Raw genomic sequence first — 22,913 nt, 5'->3', positions numbered from 1 at the left:
TACATACACATATATATATATATATACATATATATATATATATATATATATATATATATATATATATATATATATATATATATATATTTATAGATATATATAGATATATATATATATATATATATATATATATATATATATATATATACACACACACACACACACACACACACTCACACACATTTGCACACACATATATTAATGAAATAGAAGATGGATTCTGTTCAAGGGAATTTCAAATTAATGTACTGGAATGCTGTCCTACTGGACGCTGCCATCAGTAAAATATAGGTTAGGCTCCATTGTAAGAGTAAGTGAGTGGCTGCATAAAGCAACAAGAAAAATGCATTCTTGGATAAGCTTCCTTACTAGCAAGGCAAAACATTGTTATACAAGTATGAACATATGTGCTATATCTCTGCCCATCCATAATCAACAGTCTCTTGCATTTACATGAATGCATCTCTTTCTATGGTGATACACTTACTCTGATGTCAAGAGGTACTTGGGAAAGTCTCTTCTGGACTTTGAAGGCACTTGCACTGTAGATTGTTTGGTAAAGAGGTCACTGAGGAAAGTAAAGCACAACTTTCATAGGTGCAAGTCAATGAAGACCAGATAATTCAGGACATACAGATGTATAGTGTTAGCTGCATTACTTGGGTGGGGGACCCATGTTCTTCCTACTGCATCTTCATAAGTCCACAAAATATGCTCACTGCATGCTATAACCACTGTATGGTGTATTTTTGTGGACCAGACTGTGGTTTTCTGTGCTTATGCTTTCATCCTCATTTTGTCCTGTATAGTTCCCATTCTCTTTGTGTTGCTAATGATATTGCCCTTCACATTATAGGATACAAAAGTCCTGTATTCCTCAGCAGTTTTTTCCATGACCGCAGACCACTTTCTAGGGACCAGGGTGTGAAGGGAGAAACTAGCTTACCTGTTGTTATACATGGTTAAGTCCTGCTCTCTATGTTACACGGTTTCTTTTATTAAGTAGAATGTCCCAGTTGACTAATCAAATCAACTGCCTATAAATCTTAAATAATGACACTTTGAGTTTACAAGGCTCGTGCGTATCTTAAAAAGTATAGTTTTTAACTAAATGACTACAGCCGTAAATTAGAAGTGAGCATCCAGTGATATGCTCTCTAGTTTCCCTAACCAGCTGCCTTCCACACCAAACTTGCTTTGACAGCAGGACTGCATCATGTAAAGAATCATAACAGAAAATTTAAATGCAGAATCCTAGATTAGCTTTGCTACAGAAATAAAATGTATATTAGTCATAGAGCAGCTACTTTTCTCATTAGGTTAGAGGTTTGTGAATTGTTAGGCAAATATGATATACTAGGCAATTAACAGAAAAAAATAAGATATCTGATATAGAACACATCATGTGAACATTCTTGAAAACATCATGCCTTACAGAAAATGCTTAGTGCTGTCTTTCAAGGTCAAACACATAGTCATGTATTGGGTGCAGTTTGCCTCTGTAGAGACAGACATGGAACACTCATTAATTTTGGATTTCTGATCTGCCACAGGAATATAATTATTTTGACAAAAACACAGCCACAAAAACAAAGGAATTGTAATCACCAAGAATTAGATTCAAAAGCTCTTTCACCTCTCTGTCACAAAGTATACATATTCCAAAAATGCATTACTTGCTTGGTTCATTCATTTTTTTGTGCAATGGAGAATACATCAACTGACATACTGGCCTTAAACTTTTTTTTCATTTAAACTGCTTTATACCAGAAATCACAGTGAATATGTTTCAGCCTATAATACAAAAATGAAGAATAAAACTAAAAGGACCACTCTCAAGAATTTCACTAAAGCAGCTAATTTGCTCTGTGGTAGATCACAAGTTATAACCAGGACAGTACAGAAAAAAAAGATACAGATTTAAGAGAAAAACAGTAAGCAAGACATGTAACCAGTGATCCAGTACTTAAACAAAGACTTTTAACCTCCAAGAAGTTGCATTACCTTTGCAAGACGTGCCCTTTTAATTAAGTCATTCAACTTCCGAAGGGCAGCATTCCTTGGAAGAGACTGAATATCTTTAAAGAGGTCCTGTTCTTCTGCTTCAAAAAGTTTGCGGTTATCTGGAATTAGCAATGGATGAGACCAGAAGGAACCAATGTACACTCTGATGACCTCTGGTGTGTTAACAATTTTACCTAAAGACCACATGAGGGCACCATACACTCTCATTAGTTGCTGAGTTTCAATTTGATCTGCTTTGTTCAGGACAACACGGATTTTGTCCTCCTGATTCTTGAGGGCCTTGATGACCTCAGAGAATTCATCTGAGATGTCTAGCTTGTGGGCATCAAATAGCAGGATGATGCGATCAACTCTTTCTGCAAACCATTCTAACACTGCTGCAAAGTCATATCCTAGAGAGAGAGAGAAAAACACATTTCTTGAAGTGGTAATCACTGTGAGGTATGAAGATCAACTGCCTATGTGCATCATATTTATTTGATAATTTAAAGCATGTACAAGTCTTCTAACACATGGTCGCTGATCATGCTCAATTACTAAGACAGCTGAAACAGACCATGGCTTCAAAGTAAAAGGAAGAACTTGTAAGTATACAGCAAAGAATGTAATACAGAAATCGATCACTGTATGACAGAAGACAAGCAGTTAACACAGAGATCAAATACATGTACAGTTATTACATAAGAAAGTGCAAGGTACATTGACTGCACATTACTAAGATTATCAAGAGCTTCTTGGCAATTTAATTTGCACAGCCATTGCCTATAAGATGGCACCACCTTTCTAGTCTATAATGGTTTTACTCAACTTGCCCCAGCAATTTTGTGTTCATCCTAGGTGTTTGTTAACATCAGCTCTGTTTTTGATTCAAATGTGTACCACTTTTTTAAGAAACACTTTTCCGTACTCCTCATAAACCTACCACCTTCCAGCAGCAGAATACTGTCTGTCTACAACTCATGCATGATAATACAGCCTGATTCAAATTCTTCCTCCTTCTTGTTCAACCATAAGTTGACTATTCAGCTTGTCTCCTCTAAATTTACTACTTTAGTTAAACAACAACCACACTCCAAATTGAAAAATGATATATTTTTATTATTTTATTTTTTTCCCACTGTGCATCACTACTTGCAAAAGACAAATGATTTGTTTATGCAGCTAGCCATCAGGGAAGAGCATCAGTTTATAATTTTTAATAAGACATTTAATTTTTGTTTGTGACCATCTCTTACAAAGCATTTAAGGCATATTTGAATGTCAGGCTTGAAAGATTAGATTATTTAGTGATTTTTTTTTTTTATCAAGCTCAAAACTGAAGTTCCAAGAATCTTTTTCTTGCTGAGTTGCGGCAGATAGCACAGATATAAAACGCCTGACTGCAGTCATAGGTTCATAGGTGTTTACTAGGCTAATGGCCCTGGACCTTTACAAGCCTAGACCATAGGATTGACCTGGCATCATGCCACCCGACCTTAGTTCCCAGTGCCTCTGTCGATTAAAGCCACTGGAGTGATCCCCAGGTGGAATTTTCTATTTCCCATCCATTCATCAAGATTTCTCTTGACTTGTATGGAAAGTCTATTCCATAGCATGGTCAGTCTCTGTGTTATGAACCTGTCCCTCCAGCATGCTCTGTTGATTGTGGTAATGAGGTCGAGGTCTCTGGAGAGTGTGGTGCGGAGGGATTGGTATTTCTTTACTTGTAGCATTTCTAACAAGAGCTGGGTCAGACATGGCTTTGTAAGTCAAGCAGAGATCGCTTCTAAGTAGGCAATATGAGACAGAGAATAGTTGGGAGTTATTTTGAGTCTGTCCATATAGGACAAATGTTTAAGGCCTAGGATATCCTCTTTGTGAAGTACTTTGCTGCCTCTCCAGTTGTTGCAGGTGTTTAGTGATGTATATGCCAAATGGGCATTGTACTCAATGACTTGCCTAATGAGGAAAGACAATGACCTCTTTCTTCCTGGATGCAAAACCCTTAGTAATAAGATGTGCCACATAGAAGGACTTTCTGAACACAGTGGCAATGTGGTGGTCAAAAGAGGTTGCTGTGAACCTGTGTTCCCAGATCACTTATACCGCCTTCTGTGTTCAGTGGGCTACCATCTATGTGGTAATTCATGGGAACCAGGTTTTTCCAAAGGGGATGATGACACATTTTTTGGCATTGAGCTTAAGGCCATGGTTCTGACACCTGTTGTTGGTCTCAGTGGGGCCTTTCTGTAGGATGTCAACATCACTAGCTCCCAACTTGCAATAGTCTACAAACGTTGTCAGCAACTGTCCCTTCGTGTTGGCCTGGACTTCAGAGGAGTGGATACCAAACAGGAGAGGACCCATGACCGAACCCTGTGGGACTCCACTCATGACTTGTTGACAGTCTGACTTGAAGTCAGCTACTTTCACACTGTGGGTTCTACCTGTCAGCCAGTTTGCAACCCACCTAGTGATATAGGGGTTGATGTCTAGCTTAGTGAGTTTTTTATGATTCCCGAGTGGGGAATGGTATCAAAGGCCTTGGTCAGATCAAGGTAGGCTGTATGAACCCACCTTGCCTTCATCCACAGCTCTGGTGACTGACTCAAAGAAGTTGACCAAGTTGAGCGAGCATGATCTACCCTTCAACAAAACCAAAGTGTGTAGGATCCAGAGTTTGGAGATTCCCCTGTATCCTTGTTTATTAGGTCCATGATGATGCATTCCATAGCCTTCCATATCAGACTCATCAGGCTAATGGGGTAATAGTTCCCAGGGTCTGTAGTCATTCCTCCTTTGTGAAGAGGGATGACTATAGCACTGCACTATTTGGTAGGGACAAAGCCTGAGCTGAGGCTGTGACTGAGCAGGGCACACAGGTGAGGTGCCAGTTCACTCTGTAGTTCATGTAGAACACAGCCAGGCATATTGTCAGGTCCGAAAGATGCTGTATTCTTGGCCTTGGGCAGTGCTGTTTTAACCTGTGCAGCAGTAATACTGGGTGCCTGGCAATCTACTGGTATTGTGACTGGTCCTTTTGAGAGCGGGAGGGGTAAAGTTGGCACTGAATCTGTCGGCCAGTATACTGGCAATATCTGTTGGCTCGGTATAGGAGGTACCGTTGTGCAGTAGCTCAGAGCAAATCTGGGTATTGCCATGGAGATTCTTTACATAACTATAGAAGTCCTTGTGGTTGTCTTTACTATCTGCTGCAATTCTGTTTTCATAGCTAGCTTTTGAGGATTTGATGAGGGATCTCAACTTTTTGTTGAGGCTGATAAGGGAGTTTTTCCAGTCTTGGGACTTCACCTTATTCTGAAACAGTTTCCTCCTTCTGTTGTAGAGTTTGTTTATAGCAGGGGACCACCAGATTGGCTTCCTTTTTTTTGGAGGAGAGTGTCTTGGTTCTATTGGGTATGGCAAGATCCATGCATTTATGTATGTGTTCGTACAGTGTATTGATGTATGATTCGGAGATAATGCAACTATTCTCCATTTGCATGCGTGCTGTGAAGTTAGCCACCTCTATTTTTAGGAGCCCAAAGTTAGCTTTGGAGAAGTCTTTCATAGTGGTTACCTTTGCGGGGGGGGGGGTGGACCTCCAAGGTAATTAGTTTGTGGTCGGATCTAACCAGGGAAGAGTTGACTATTGGTGTAGAGTGACGGTCACCCATGTTAGTAATGACCATGTCAAGAATGTTGCTACCTCTAGTGGGGGTAAGAACGAGCTGGTCCAGGGCATTGGAATTAACGAATTCCAGGAAACGTTGGGCAAGTGTATTGGTACATAAGTAGTTTTCCCAGTTAATGGAGGGGTAGTTGAAGTCGCCCAGTATGACAGTGTTAGGTTGGACCCTAATATTCTCCAGGGTGCTAAGGAATGTGGAGTGTGAGTCTTGGGACATGGATGGGGACCTATGGCAGGCTACGACCTGAATCGCTGTCTTACCCAATGTTAGCTGCACCTGAATCTCATTTTAATTCTTCTACCGACTCTGTAACTAGAATCAGTAATCTACTCAGTCACTTTGTTTTCTTAAGGATGTAAATGACTAACATGTAGCTAGAGCCATAACAAGCTTGCTCCAAGGGGTGGCTGCCCTGAGTGGAAGTAGTCAGGAAGTACAATCCTTGACTTTGAAGAGGTATAGATTGCCAGTCATGCTTAGAATCACAAAGATTCTTGTAAACAATTTATACAGCTGCAAACAGCTTAAATGCTGAAGTGACAAGACAATTAAATATGCATATAATAGCTTTGCTGTGTTCAAACATTAGCCTCTGTTGAACCCCAAGCAGTATTACCCTCTGCTTAACAGTAATGGCACTTTCATTGATATGATGTAGGAAAGAGTGGCTAAGCACACAATAACTCTTTGTAATACTGTGTGAATAAAAGTGTTACTACATTTTAAGGCAGTGAGGAAATGACAGCAAAGAGGAACTTTTTTTTCTACAACCAGACCTTTCTATGGCCCTTAGCTTTGGCTTAAGGATTATCACTTTGGGCATTGCCCAAGGCACCATATGACCTAACTATACCTCTTCCCTGTCTAAACAATGTCACAGAGGATGTGACAAACACCCCAAAACATAATGCTAGTGTAACAGAAAGGCAAAATTGTGCCCAGAGAAAATGAAAAAAAAATGGAGAATGAGCTTCAGGTAAAAATCATTAATAATGCTACCAAAATCATGTCTATTTTGTATGTAGCACTCATGGAGCTGCATTAATGGGAAGGGAAAGTGCTTTGCAATGAGACTGGCATTTAGGAGGAATTCAGTGGCGGTTGGTGATTTCAAAGCAGGGGGAGGGGCTGTAAGAAACAAATGGGTGGGGCTGTATTACAGAAGGTCAATGCCAATTTGCCTCTGATCACACAACAAATAGATAATGTTAGCATAGCGTACACTGGCACTGCTTGTGACCACTGTCCGCTTTGCTCTGATCTTGCCTGTTGAGATATATAATGGGCTACTAGTGCCAAAAGCATGAGTGCTGGCAACTGATAGGTGCCAGATGATGTTACACTGTATAGCTGTGACACTGATATTATTAGAGCAACAAAAGACCATGTAAGCTAAGCATACAATATTCCCTCACTTCTGAAGGAAACTGGCTAAGCTTAAAATGGCCCACAAGGCCAGCTAGCCTAGTTTAAACCCATTTTAGGGTTGTGGGTTGGCATAATGGTTTAGAAGTTTACTACATGTCACTGAATACTGAACAGGTGCCAAGAACAGAACCTTAGAGATGGATCCTGTGTACATAGGCTACAAGGGCATAAACATGGCTTCCGTCATTGTGGCAATAGGCAAGGCTGTTTGCAGTACTCTCAAAGAAGGAGCAGGCCTGGGCACAAGCAGTTGTATCATTGATGACATGACTGGATTAAACATTTCAACAGAGAAGAGGGGAAAAGACTGATTCTGCAAAACTCTCCTATATGCCTTAGCAGAGAGGTTAGGAGAGCATGAGGCTACAGCTTCCTTACTACCTACTACAGAGCTTGTGCAAATTCCTTGTACTCCATTTTAGGGATACAGGCCAAGAGCAGAGCTTTAGCTGGAAGCACCTGTATTTATGGGCACTGAGGAGAAGGCTCCACCAGTAAGATAGGCATCTCCTCAGTGATAGAGACTGTGGAAATGTCCAAGGCCTCACTGCTGGCCATGTTCAGTGCTGAAGGAGATGCCAAAGTGGGTAAAAAAGCATGAGTAAGCACTCGAGGCTTAGGTGGGGGGTACTGGCTTTGTTAATAGCTTTGCTGTCAATGTTGATACTATTCTTACAAAAAAACAAACAAAGAATGGGCTAATGAACAAACCACTAGAAAGAACTACAGCCTAAAACCACCAGTTGGAAGCCAAAAAACACACAAGGACGTACTTAAGCACTTTCGTTCTTTTACTTTTAGAACTTATATTTCTTCTATAGTGTATTAGTGACAGATGTAACAATGTTTTTGGAGTAAGGAATATGAACTACAGAGATATTTTACTGGAGTATTATATATATTGTGTACCACTTTAAAAGTCCTCAATCCTCTGCTGCTAATTTAATGTTATTTAATTAAGTCAGATGAAATTGATATTACATAATGTAAGGGATGAATTTCATAAGTATTCAGATGAAGTCCCCCAAGCATTCAATCTTTGTTTTTATTGTGTCATACAAATTTAACTACTTTTCACTTCGTCCTGTTGCACATCACTTGGTTTTTGGTTGATTTTATATGTGAGTATACCCCTTTTATTGAGGTTCTTAACAGTTTACCTGGGGCCTAGGTGAAACTCAAAAAGGAAAACATTAAACTATTTTGAGGAAAAAAAAAATAAAACAGCCTGAAGTCTCTTCTTTTGAGGCAAACTGTCATTGCAGTAACAGGAACTGGTAGCCGAGCAGCATGATGGAGTCCTGGGGAGGGAATGAACAGATCAAAGACTCCCCAGTGTTCTGTGATCCTAATGCCTATGGCATATAGTCCCACCAAAGATGGATTACTTGGCAGATTGTTATGTTACAGACAATATGCTGTAGTTCCATTAACGAAATAAAAACAGCAGAAAGGATGTAGTGAAAGGGAGTGTCTGTTTTCAGTTTTAGAAAAATGTTCTGTTGATTATAAGCAACAACAAACCATAAATAAGAATTTGCAACTTTATGATAAAACAGGTATTATACAACGACCCCCCCATTAATATTCCAAAATGTGCACGCTGATTGGTCAGCGTGCACGTTGTAAATCAGACTTATACTAATGGAAAAAGGTCCGGTCGCCTGGACTTTTTCCATTAGTGCAAGTCTTTTTTTTTTTGTTTTTTGGACAGCAATGGAGAATGGAAGAGCTCCGTTGATGTTATCTCGCTATGTTAAACTAGTTTACCATAGCGAGATATCTAAAAAAAAAAAAAGCAACTGAGATCTTCCTTTCTCTGTTGCTTTTTTTAAGGCCGTCTCGCTATGTTAAACTCTTTTAACATAGCGAGACACGTTTTTAAAAGCAAAGGAAATCTTCCTTTCTCCGTAGCTTCCACACACAGTTCTGATGTACTGCGTAACCATATGCATGCCGCAGAATACTGGACAGCTGTGGAAGGGCAGCAAGGAGGCATTATACAATTCCATTATTTAAGAAAAGTAAGTATTTTTTTCTTAAATAATGTCATTGCATAATAGCAATAACCCACGTCTGGGTGTGGGTAATGCTGGATTTACCCACGGTTGTCTTTGTTTGGCCACTCTGGCTTTGCCCTAGTGACCAAACCACCGTGAGTAAATCCAGCATTACCCACACCCAGGCGTGGGTTATTGCTTAATTAACTAACCTCATATGTATAATGACTACACAGAATAATTACTGATCTAAAAGTGAATATACTGTAAACTGCAAGTGGAATAGGAGTCTTGTTAACAAGTAAAAACACTGAAGCAAAATAAATTGTCAGAAAATTAAGAAGAAAGAATAAAAGTGTTGCACTATCTGAATAAACATATTAATTAACTAATGCTAAAACAAAAGACATGCAAATGGATAGGATGCAACAATTAAATAGCATTACTTCATGTTTATGAACCAATAGCCAACAGAAGGTAGGCTTTTAACAGTAACAGAGTAAGACATAATTATAAATATTTTGCAGTGAAATGACAAAATGAATAACAGGCTACAATGTCAGTATAGCAGGATGATTATCAAGTTTACTTAGCAGCAGAAGAAGCAGAAAGCTGTTGACTGATTCATTTCCTAAATAATATACCAGCGGTCTCCAACCTTTTTTGTACCATGGACCAATTTTATGTAAGACAATTTTCCATAAACTGGGCATCACACACGCATAATAAGAAAGCAATAATGCCCTCGAGGATGTGTGGTAATGTGTAATTAATGCCTGCCCAGGGGTGTTATAAGGACCAATACTGCAGGCGGATGGCCTCTACTCCCATGGAAGGGCACACACCATAGAGGGCATTATTGCACTTAGACTGGAGAATGGTTTCTTTATAAAATTGTTGTGTTTCACTTACTTGTTTTTTTAAGTACTATATTATTTTTATATATTTTTCATGTAAAATAGTTCCTCCGCCTAATGTTTCAAACCTGCTGTAGTATATGTTAATGGTCCTGGAGGAAGCATTTTACATCCAAAATATAATACTTAAAACATATTCAGGCATTTACTTTATTTTCTGGTCCCTAACTCCTAAAATGTTTGGTTTGTTACCAGTCATTGGAGATTGAAGTTACTAAATAATGGCATACATATAGATTTGAGTTTCAGATTATTATTTAATTCAGAAAATTCATACTAGTACAAAGCCTTTTATTTAAGCAAGTTTGTAATTTTATAAGAGCAGCAATTAAAATCTGTTCTTAACTTTGAACCTTTGTTCCCTCTTTATTTTAGGATTTATTCACATTTCTTCTGCTGAAAGGTCCAGAGGTATGCAAACCTCTTTACTGTCACTCTTACTCACTCTCTCATGCACACCTCTGTTTCAGAACATGTATGCTAGCAGAAATCCTAATAATTGAGTAAAATATGTTCCTATTTTGAGGCTTTGCCCCCCCCCCATTTCTTTTAGATTTATCCAGATATCTTGAGCTAAGACTCAACAGGGCATACCTTTCAACTGTCCAGATTTTTGCAGAATATCCAGATTTTTGGCTCATATATTTGGTCCCATTCTCATAAAATACGTAGTTTTCTGGCAAATGACTAGGGATTGAAGTAATTAAATAATGACAGGCATTTGAATTTCAGACTTCATATCGTTCAGGTAATATACATGCTAATGGAAACTCTGTTGTTCTAGCAACTTTCTAAGTTTATAAGAGCAATATTTAAAATCTGTCCTTATTTTTAGTTGTTTGTCACCCGTTGTTTGTGGCTCTGTCCAGATTTCTTGTGCAGAGAGGTTGAGCGGTATAGTCGAGAGGTACACAAACCTCTTAACTGATTCTGTTGCTGCCAGAGATTGCTCTCACGCTTCACTCTCTCTGTATCTCTCTCTCACTACCACACACATGTATACACACACACACACACACACACACACACACACACACACACACACACACACACACATACACACACACTTTTTGGTTTCATTTATTTTTATTTTACACTCACTAAACAGCAAAAGCTCTGCTTAGCGGGTATAAAATAACAGCTCGATTGATCTCACTGCTCACTCTCCCTCATACACACATACACAATCGTTTCTGCTTTTACACACGCACACATACATTCTGCTTTCATGCACACATTCACTCACACACATACATACAGAGATACACATTTTTCTGAACAGTCAGGCACCGAACACAAAAGGTTTTTTATTCTTTCTGTGCAGCCCAATACCAAATGATCTACTGCCCAGTAGTTGGGGACCGCTGCACTAAGCAAAGAAGAACAAGCAAATAACAATCAACATAAAACACAAATAGCACTCAAAACAATCAAAACAGCTAAAACAGGTTATCGAAAGAAGTCACTATAAGGAAAACTAATAGCATAAAAAAATTGTTTTTGGCTTTAGATACACCTTCCTGAAAACTTTGATATCTATGGAACCTCCTTTATGAGGCTTTGGGATCACTTATTCTAATCAGGAAAGGTAATTAATTGCACAGAAGCAGGGCCAAACAGATTAAAGCAGATCCAACACATGTTTTAGTTCTGACACTGGGAGCAAACAGCATCCCCTGACATGATGAGCTGAGAGAACTGACAAGGATATAGAATGCCAACATCTCTTTTAAACTTGTGGGCCCTAGACTATGCAAGGCTCAAGTTCCAACAGATCTAACAGCACAGTAATACATTTGAAAGAACCTTGAAGATCCAATCAGTAATGTAACTGGGTAAGGTGTATGTAGGACAACATTCCAGTAGTGTCAGCATGTTAACAAAAGTACACGAACAACTGTGACCAGCTCTGTGGAAGGAATCAAGTATGTGATGCAAATGATACCCTTCAGTTGGAAGAGGACCTCATAACCACTGACACCTGGTAATTTTGTGTTATTTCCTTATTAAGAACCACAAAAGAGATTTTTAAACCTCTGCTGAACACTCTAAGTGACGTCTTTATTTAGTTAATTGTCTCTTACTTTTCAGACAGATAGGATTCAACAAGCTGATATAATCAAATTGAATTATACTGACAAGTTTTGTAACTTAATCTTAAGTTTTGTGACCATGAAGTTAGTCATATTATTTTAAGGGCTGCATGGATTGAAGCTCCCTGCATGTTGGGCATGTGGTTCAAGACTGGAAGACATACAAGAATGCAAAAGTGAGAAGGGGGCATAGGGTAACCTGGACATCTACTGAAGGATTTGCACTTTATTACGAAATTAACTATGTTGTGGTTGACCATGGTCAGTGTCATTTTTTTATAATAATCAAACAATCTCTGGAAAGTACAGTTGTGTACACTTACCATAAATGTAGATGTTCAAGTGTATTCACTGTTGCAGACATCACATTTGGAGTTATCCCTGCCAGGGTAGCCCACGGCCAGCCTGAATACCAGAGACTTAACATTTCTGCGTTGGTTGCTGTCGCTTGAGGACTGAAGTCAGGTCGTCAGTAGTATAAAGTAAGGCAGCCAATGCCATTACATCAGTTTTTCTTGCCCTAACCTGTCAGGAGCCCCCAAGGTAGGAGGCCAGGTTCTGGTGGAAGACCCCCACCAGTGGAAAATAAATGCCAATATGTCCCTTGTAAGGAAGAAGAACAATAAGGAAGAATGGTAATAAAAGGAGAAAGAGAATAAAAGGGGATGGAGGGAGGGAAACCAGGACTGCAACAGTGAATACACTCGAACATCTACATTTATGGTAAAGTATACACAACTGTACTATGTTCTTCATGTTTCACTGCTGCAGTCTTCACATTTGGGTTGATTTCAAAAGCTGAGGAAATGATTGGAAGCAGTCAAGGAAACTAGGGGCTGGCTAGCATGCCCTGCAAGACTGCAGAAGCAAAACCTGCACTGGATTTGGAGAAAAGAGGCAGGTGGTAATGCTTGGTAAAAGTGTGAACAGATGTCCAAGTGGTAGCCTCCAGGATGTCCCTGGTGGGGATTCCTCTGAGGAAATCTGCAGAGATGGAGGCTGCTCTGGTGGAGTGTGTCCTAACCCCCTTGGGTGAAGGTTTTCCATGCTGTTTGTAGCAGAAATACATGCAGTGTGCTATCCATTTGGAAATGGTTTGCTTGGAGCTGGCTTTGCCTTCTGCCCCTGTAGCAAAGCTAACCAGCAATGGATCAGATTTTCTGAAGGATTTAGTCCTGTCCAGATAGAATCTGAGCTGTCTGTGCACATTTAGAGACTGAAGAATCCTTTCCCCCTTGTTCTGGGGATTAGGAAAGAAGGTGGGGAAAATGAATGGATTGGTTGAGAGCCACAATGGATACCACCTTGGGCATGAAGGATGGGTTAGTTCTGAGGGATACCCTGTCTGCATGGAAGATGATGAAGGGTTCCACAGCCATGAGTGCTTGCAGCTCAGAGACTCTTCTGGCTGAAGTGATGGCCAGAAGGAATGGTGTCTTCCATGAGAGAAATTTTAGCTCTGAGGAAGAAGCTGATTCAAAAGGGGGCAGGGTGAGCTTTTCCAAGACAAAGTTAAGGTCCCAAGCTGGTGTTGGTGCCCTTCTGGGGGGCCTCAAGTTGCTAGCCCTTCTGAGGAACTATTTGATCAAAGGATGTGAGACAAGGGGCTGCTCAGTGGGAAAATGAGCAGAAATAGCAGAGGCATGAATTTGTATAGAGGAGAAAGAGAGACCACTGTGTAGTAGGTCAGCTAAGTAATCCAGGATGAGAGGGATGGAGGGCTGTGCTGTATTGGCTCCCTTAGCCTGGATCCAGGTGCAGAACCTTTTCCATTTATCTACATGACTTTCTAGTGCTAGGACATCTGGCCTCATGGATAACATCCAGAACCTGCTTATTGAGGATGGCAGATTGATGTGGGGTTAGGGAATAAGCGAAGCTACCAAATTGAGTGTCTACAATTGGGGATGCATGAATTCCCCTTCCCTTTGGGTCAGGAGGTTTGGAATCTGAGGAAAATGCCATGGAGGCAGCAAGGACAGGTTGCACAGCAAGGGGTACTAGTGTTGTCGGTGCCAGTCAGGAGCTATAAGAATGATCCTTGGTTTTTCCTCCCTTATTTTCATCAGTACTCGGGGATGAGAAGTAGGGGAGGAAAGGCATAGACTGATAGACTGACCCAGGGGAAGGACAGGGCATCCACATTCCAAGCCATGCAGTGATGCTCCCTTGTGCAGAATTTGCTGACCTGATGGTTGGTGTGGGAGACAAGGAGGTTGACCTTCGGGGTTCCCCATTTCTGAGTTATTAGGGTGAAGACACTTCTGTCAAGTTGCCACTTGTGTTGGTCCAGAAGGTTTCTGCTTAATTGGTCTGCCACAGAGTTGAGAGAGCCTGGTAGGAATTGTGCTAACAGTTGTAGTTGCATGGAAGAGGCCGTGAGCCAAAGGGTCATAGCCAGCCTGCATAGAGGGTAGGAGTGAGTCCCTCCCTGTTTGCTGATGTACCACATCACAGTGGTGTTGTCTGTTTTGATCAGGAGAACCCCTGGAGAGAGAAAGGGTTTGAAAGCTAACAAGGTGTGCTGCACAGTCATTAACTCTTTTTGATTAATGTGCAGAGGGATTTGCTGTGTGCTCCATTGGCCCTGTATGCACCTGCCATCCAGGTGTGCATCCCAAGAGTAGTCTGATACATCTGTGGTGAGGGTCTGGGTGGTGGGGAGAAGGCCAGTCCCTTGTTGTGGGGGCATGCTGTTGCCCACCAAAGAAATTCCTTTCTGAGGCAAGGAATTATAGGTAGAAGAGTTTCCAGGTCTTGAGAGTGTTTATTTATTTATTTATTTATTTATTTCCAGTTTGATAACCGGGGAAGTCCACTGGGCCTGAAAGCCCGTTTTCAGTGGAGGCCCAGGGAGAAAAGCTCCATGATAATACATTACATACAAAAACACAGCAGAAAAGCTCTAAACTAATACATTACACACAAAAACACTCTCTGTTCTAATAGCATAATACTTTAACAATCTCCAAACAAAAAAAAAAAAAAAACACCAAAGGCTCTTTACGTACCATTGAAGTTTCCTCATATGCAGTCTGGCATATGGAATGAGTAGTATGCAAGATGCCATGAACCCCAGAGCTTGCAGGATCTTCCTTGCAGATAGCTGGAGCCTGGTGGCTAGTTGAGAGAAGTATGCTATCAGAAAAATTTGTTTCTCTGGTGTAAGGTATGCCATCTGGGATGCTGTGTCCAGACTTACTCCCTGGAAGATTATCCTTTGGGTGGGCACCTGTTTGGATTTTTTTTCATTGATTGTGTACCCTAGGGAGGTTAGTAGGGTCTTTACAAAGGCCAGGTGGTTGAGCAACTTTTCCTGACTGTCTGCCTGAATAAGGCAGTTGTCTAAGTATGGGTAAATTTGAATATTTCTTTGTCTGCAAAAGGCAATGGCCAGAGCCAGACATTTTGTGAAAACTCTGGGAGGTAGGCCTCTTTTAGATCTAGGGTGGCTAGCCAAGCATCCTTGGAGAGCATGGGTAGCAGCTGCTGGAGGGTGAGAATTGAGAATTTTGGGATCACCAGGAAGGTGTTTAGAATGGATAGATCGAAGATGGGGCACCAGGTGCCCTGTTTTCTGGGCACCAGATAAAGTCTGGAGTAGAAGCCTTGGCCTATCTGTTCTGCAGGTATGTGCTCTACTGCTCTCATAGAGAGCAGGGAAAGGATTTGCTTTTGAGCCTCTGCCCACTGACTTGGTGGTAGGTCTAGGAACTCTTTTGGGTTTGGAAGGGTGTGGAAGGAGAATATGTATCCCTGAGACACAATATGCAGAACCCATTGGTCCTTGGTAATGGTGGCCCAGGTGCTTGAGTGAAAGGAGAGTTTTCCTCCTAAGGGTAAGTGAAGGTGGGCAAAGGGGGGAGGAGGTGAGTCACTGTGAGTTCTTACTATACGGGAGTGGCTTAGAACTCCCTGGTTTTGAAGTAGAGGTAGCAGCAGTTATTCCCCTCCACAGAGGTGGCTTAGCAACAGACCCAAGGGATTATAGACACATAAGTCTGACCAGCCTCATCTGTAAGGCCATGTAACGTATCATCATGGACCTCATAAATAAATACATAGGCAATCCCCAAACCCTGGATCTGACCTAATACAACTTCATCAAGGGCATATCCTGCATGTTAAACCTGGTCAATTTCTTTGAAAATATGACCAGGGCCATCGATGAGGGCAAATCTGTGCACACAGCATACCTCAACTTGACCAAGGCCTTCAACACAATCCCACACTCAGGTATTACCAATAAACTTAGCAAACTGAATGTCAACCCTTTTATTGTAAGATGGATTGCCAACTGGCTCACAAACTGGTCACACACTATCAAAGTGAGTGACTTCACATCAACCAGCAGAACTGTCACCAATGGGGTGCCAAAAGGGGTCAGTGCTGGATCCCCTACTGTTTGGTATATACTTATGAGATGTTCAGGCCAAAACTAAGGGGCTGTGGCTGACCAAGTTTGCTGATGACTGCAAACTGGGTGCAATTATCAAATCCCCAAATTATGGCAGTATACTTCAGGAGGGTCTTACGCAAACTGACTGGTGTCTTAGTCACAGGCTCAAACTAAATGCAAAGAAATGCATCATCATTCCTTTCAGTAAAAACAATATCCCTTCACACTATCAAATTAACAACAATACCCTATGTACTTATGTACCTACGAAGTGGTAAGGCATCTGTCACAAGTAGACTGTAACCTTAACTTTGACCACCATGTGTCTACTGTAGTAAGGAAGGCTTTCTACATAGCACGCTTGATTATCAAAGGCTTCACCTCTAGAGCAAAGGAGGTTTTAACCCCAATATACTCATCACTAATCAGGCCTATAATTCAGTATAACGCTCCTTTTGGCATGTACCATACAAAGCACCTGCAAGAACTGGAGAGACTTCAGAGGTTTCTAACAAAGAAGATTAAAGGACTCCAGCACATGCCTTTTTACACAGACTGACTAAAGTGCCTAACATTAAACTCTGTATCTTATACACTTCTTTGGGGAGACTTATGCCTGGCTTACAGAGCAATCTCCAACCCCAAACCTAATGAGTTTGCTGCACATCTGTAAATCAAACAGGAAACTAGAGCTACCCATTCCAGGGACCTAAACATGGCCTGCGACTTGAATAGGACATGCTGGAGGGACAGATTTGTCTCCCAAGACTACCGCTACTTTGGAATAGGCTGCCAGTTCATGTGAAGCAGAGCACCTCTATTAGACTGTTCAAAAGGAACCTGAACGAGTGGATAGGACACCCTAAATTCTTACTGGGGATAGCGAGCACAACCCTCCTAGACATGGAAAGTCATTACTAAATACAATCCTGGGTATTGACTAGAGTATCTATGGTATTACTTTGGGATGAAATGGCTAGGCATGAAATAACCTCTGGGTCAATAGCCTAGTAACCTCCTCCTATGACAACATAATCTGCATTCACCCTAGTTAGAAAATTCAGAGAAGACTATAGGGGAGGTTAACACACTGGTTAAGGTTTGGGTCTGAAACAAATTTGGCATAAAGATTACTTTTATGGAAAAGTAGATACTGGGGACAACAAGACAGGGCATGTGGCTTTGAAACATTCTTAGCTAATGTTATTGTCACTAAAAACAAAGTTTTCCTACATATATATTTTAGCTCTGCTGTGGCTGCTGTTTGAAAAAAGGGGATACAATAATTTCTCCAAGTTAAAAAGTACAGTTTATAAATCTTACTTACCCCTAACAGCAGATGTTCAAATTTTACACTGCCTCAGTGGCATATGTGTTCAGTGCCTGCACAAATCCACACTGACAGCTTTCCAGAACTCTGACTCCCCTCTTACTCCCCTTTATAGAGGACTGGTTAAGTACCTCCTTTCAGGGGAAGCCTAACACCTGTCATAGAAAGAAAGTCAGCTATTCAGGCTTTTCATGCTAAGTAGGAAGAACCAAGGAATATCAGAAGCAAGAATCAATTCACATCCAAAAACAACAACACAAATAACCAAAGCCAACAAACAACACAACAAGGTTAGATACTATCAAACAATATACAATATAAGGGGGATGGTGGGTGGGTACTGCCACTGAGGCAGTGTTAAATTCGAACATCTACTGTTAGAAGGAAGTAGGACTTACACAACTGTACTATGTCCATCATTCATACTGCCTCAGTGGCATATGGACAGATTCCTAAAGTTTACCTTACCTTGGAGAAAGAAGGATAAAGATCCAGAAGAGCCTGGAGAATGGTTCTAACAAAGCCTGCTCTGGAACTTGAGAAAAAAAATCTAATTTGTAGTGTTTTGTAAGGGTATAAACAGAGGACCAGGTTGCTGTTTCTAGAATGCTTCTAGAGTTGTCTACTTCTGATATGCCACTGAAAAGGATAAGGCTCTGGTGGAATGTGTCTTAAACTTACCTTGAATAGACTTACCATTGCGGGACCAACAATAAACAACAGCAGAGGACAACCAACAAGCAATCATTTGCTTAGAGACAGGCTGACTCTCCTTATCTCTAGAAGAGGAAATACACAGCTCTTCAGCTTTCCTGGAGGGCTTAGTTCTGTCAATACAGTACCTCATCTGCCTGTGCACATCCAAGGTACACAGAATCTCCTCTCCCTTGTTTTTAGGTTCTAGAAAGAAAATTGGGAGATTGATGGCTTTTTTCAGGGTAAATTCAGAAACAACTGTTGGCATGAAAGAAGGATTAGTGTGTAAACTATCCTTGTCCTTGTGGAAAATCAGATAAGGTTGGCCCACCATGACAGCCTGCAAGTAATGAACTTCAAATCAGCCTAAAAGGCAGGTTCAAAAGGAGATAATGTCAATTTTTCAAGAACAAAACTGTGATTCCAAGGAGGAGGAATTTGCTTTCAAGAGAGTTTCAAGTGCAACACTCCCTTCATAAACTAAACACAAAAAGAGATGAAACAGGGGATCCATGGGCAGACAAGCTGAGTTGGCTGCAAGATGCACCTTCATAGATGATAAGATGAACCATCATTGAGTAGCTTACACAAACATTTTAAAACCGGAGGGGTAGGCATCATACTGGTCCCACTGATATTGGTTAGGCACCACCTAGAAACCTTCTTCCACTAGTATACATAAGAGTTTTTAGTTGCAGGTTTACTTGCCTACTTCAATACCCACTGCACAGCCTCATGGAACAAGTACCTAAAAGGTATCAAGATAGAATCATCTAGGCTGTCAGTAGCAATAGGTCTAAATTGGGAAACACCAGTCAGTACTGACAGTGTGTGAGCAGATCCAAAGTGTGAGGAAGCTTGAGGTAACTGCCCTTGGGCAATTCCTTTATAGGGAGAAACAACTTTGCCTGGACAAGAAAGAGGCTTATCACAATGATATTTGGCAATTCTTTCTGAATCTTCAGAAGTACTTTGGATATAGGTTGAAAGGGTGGAAATGTATAAAGGAACATTTCCATCCAAGGCAACTACAATGATTCTATTATCCACTCATTGATGCAATTAGGTCTCAAAAAGAATTGTTTCACCTGCCTGTTTGAAAAGGAGGCAAACAGAGCTATCTGAAGTGTTCCCCACATCTGTACCAAATCCAGGCAGACCCCTGTCCCGAGTTTCCACTCATGAGAGTCCATCCAGGATCTGCTTAGTCTTTCTGCCACTAAGTTTTGATATGGCAGGATGTATGACTCCTGAAGCTTCAGAAAATGCTGAAAAGCTAACTCACAGGCTATCATTGCTAACTGGCAAAAAGGGTATGACCTTGTACCCTCTTGTTTGTTCAGGTATCACATGACTGTAGTATTGTCTATGACCAATAAAAGAGGACCATAAGACCATAAGTGGTGAAAAACAGTTAAGCTCTGAATCACTGCAAACATTTCTTGGATGTTTATATGATTTGAAGAATCCAAAACCCCCCATTCTCCTTGCATTTGAACTTCTCTGGATACTGCTCCTCATGCAAAATTTGACAAGTTGGTCTGGACTGAATGAAATGGGATCAGTAGAGAGAAGGGTAGGTCTGGATTCACAGGCATCTGATTCCTCCACCACTGTAACTCTCATTTCACAAAACCCAGCAAAGATACAGGGAACTCTAAAAGATGCAGGTGCTGGATCGAACAATTTTTAAGTACAACTCAGTCTTTCTCATGTTCAGTCTGGCCACTGGAGGCAGCTTGTTGGAAAGAGAAATCCCTACAAATGTTCTGAAAAGTCAGGCCTTGGTAGAAAGACCATTCTTTTTCCTGTGACTATCATACACCCCAGGATGACAATTCTTCATGAGGATGTGAGAAAGGACTTTGTAGGTTCAGTTTGAAGTTGGGAGCAATTGGAATGTGATGACAAGCATCCTTCAGATGTAAAGTCACCATGAAACAGTGGTCTGGGAGAAGGGGTATAACTGTCTCCTGGTAGAGCATTTTGAATTTGGGTACTTTCAGAAAGGGGTTTTAGTACAACAAATCTAATACTGGTCTCCACTGGGAGTACTGGAGAAAACAGATGTGTCTGCTCTGGCAGGTGTGGGAGGATTTCCCTGAAGGGAGGAGAATTTTCTGTTCACTGCCAACAGTATCCTAATTGAATTATTCTTAACACTCACTTTTTAAAAACATTTGTGGTCAGGCTGCTGGACAGAGCAAAAGCTTGGGAAAAAGAGAAAGGGGAGGAGGGACCACTAGGAGTACTGGAGAGAAAAGATGTGTCTGATCTGGCAGGTGTGGGAGGATTTCCCTGAAGGGAGGAGAATTTTCTGTTCACTGCCAATAGTATCCTGACTGAATTATTCTTAACACTCACTTTTTAAAAACATTTGTGGTCAGGCTGCTGGACAGAGCAAAAGCCTGGGAAAAGGAGAAAGGGGAGTAGGGACAGCAGGAAGGGATGGAATACCCTGGGCCTTGGCATAGTCAAAGGGACTCCTTTTACTTGGTTTAGAAGTATTATCTTCCTGCCATTTCATCTTGGCAGCCTAACACTTATTAAGCTGGGATTTTTGTTTGTTCTGCCCTTTGAAGTTGGACACCTTGTTAGAAGAGAAGTATTTTAGACACCCCATACATCAATTTACCTTTACCATCCCATTGTTTGAGAATCTAGGTAGGTGCAGGACCAACATAAATTCAGAACTTACAGGACTATTCAACATTTCATTTTTTAAATCCCCAGACAAATTCTGGTTTTACAACCAGGCATAACTTCTCAATGTAACAAAAGTGGCTGCATTTCTACAAAATGTGTCCATACCTTCCAATGCACTCCTCAAAGCAAGTTTCAAAACCTATGCCACATTAGAAACAATCTCGTCCATGTAAAGCTTCTGTTTAGTAGGCAAATATACAGCAAATTAACCTAAACTGCAAGGACATGGCAAAACAGAATTTTAAATTATCAGAACTTCATGGGGAAATTTAACAATGAAATTACTAGACTTGAGACAACTTTTTTAGCTGAGATTCTAACTACTTGCCAATTTTATCTGGTGAAGTAGGGTTAGAAGAAGCCAAGGTTCCCCTATTAGAGCTGGCACTGGAGAAATTGTAGCTCTGTCAGCAGACAACACTGCAGAGAGAGTTGCAAGATCAGAGTACAACTTGTATTTCCTCATAGTCTTTTTAGGAACTGGTTCACTAGCCAAAAGGGTTTTACATGAAGTTTCATTGGAGGCTTATAAAGCTTGTAACAGAAGAACAACCAAAATATTTGGAATCTTATCCTCAATAAGATCATAAACAATGCCAATCTCTGGCATACCCCCCAGATTGTCTCCAGTCAAATAAATCTCTAAACCTAGCTAGCATCCATGGAAAGGTGAACACTTTCTTGAGTTTCTGAACCAGTTTACCTTCCAAAGAATTAGACTGGATGGACTCAGGAGTGTTCACTACTGTCTGCATCAGTGTTCCTGTCAAAATCTGTTGCCCTAGAGTAATCTCTACAGAAGGTAGCCCCATACGCATTCCCAGCAGGAACATACTTTCTGAGATTAGTTGACTATAAACATTCTTAGTTTAGGAAACCACATCAGCTCTGTACCTGGTAATTATCTGATTGTCTGCCGTGTGGTGAAGTGTCTGTTTCTTTTGACTATGAACTACATAACAGGACAAAATAGCTGGGGATAGGGTATTATGTCTGGCAAGGAGTCTCTTACCATAGACTTCTACTGTATCTTAAGGGTTTGGTTCCCCCATACCTGAACCAGATAGTGCAACAGCCCTGAAAGATGAGTCTGAGTCACAGACCACACAGGGCTGAGGGCTCACACCACAGGGTGACAGGAAAAAGTTAAGTGGTCTGCAGGCCAACTTAAGACAATAGATTCACATACTGTAGGCTAAGGCATGTTTTTGTCAATTTTTTCTTTTTAGGTGCAAGTGGATTTGAATGGGGGGGGCAACCATATCAAGATCTTTTAAGTCAGGGGAACAACAGCCAGAATAATACAGTGATGCTAAGGACAACAATAATAATAAATATAAACTATATTCCCACACAGCAAATACGGATAAACTGCATAAAATACAGCAGAAACAGTTTAAGCAAAACTGTGCAAAGCTTTGTTCTACAACAGTGTAGTAAACAACACGCATAGTCACAGTGTCAATTAAAATTCAATTGCCCGAATGGTGACAAAAAATCTAAGATATTATCTTAATTCAAATAGAGACATTTTAAAACATTATAAAACACATTTGTTTTTAGATTACTTTGTCAGAAATGAAAAAAAAATCTCCACCGAAAATGCAAATAGAAAGTAATTTGCAGTAAAATTGTACTTTAAAGATAA

General features: G+C 40.7%; 1 protein-coding gene across 1 annotated transcript in view; it reads right to left on the bottom strand.

Moving 5' to 3' along the window:
• EHD3 (EH domain containing 3) overlaps positions 1-22,913 on the bottom strand; it is an 846,156-nt gene that overhangs the window by 162,017 nt on the left and 661,226 nt on the right. Inside the window, exon 4 of the mRNA XM_044058901.1 lies at positions 2,005-2,417. Within this exon, the coding sequence (XP_043914836.1) occupies positions 2,005-2,417 (413 nt within the window). The remainder of the gene's footprint in view (positions 1-2,004; positions 2,418-22,913) is intronic.

Source organism: Protopterus annectens, chromosome 1.part2, assembly GCF_019279795.1.
Source record: "Protopterus annectens isolate FY-2018-M chromosome 1.part2, PAN1.0, whole genome shotgun sequence".
Taxonomy (NCBI): domain Eukaryota; kingdom Metazoa; phylum Chordata; order Ceratodontiformes; family Protopteridae; genus Protopterus; species Protopterus annectens.
The sequence above is the reverse complement of the archived record's forward strand: the minus strand, read 5'-3'. Positions and strand labels throughout refer to the sequence as shown.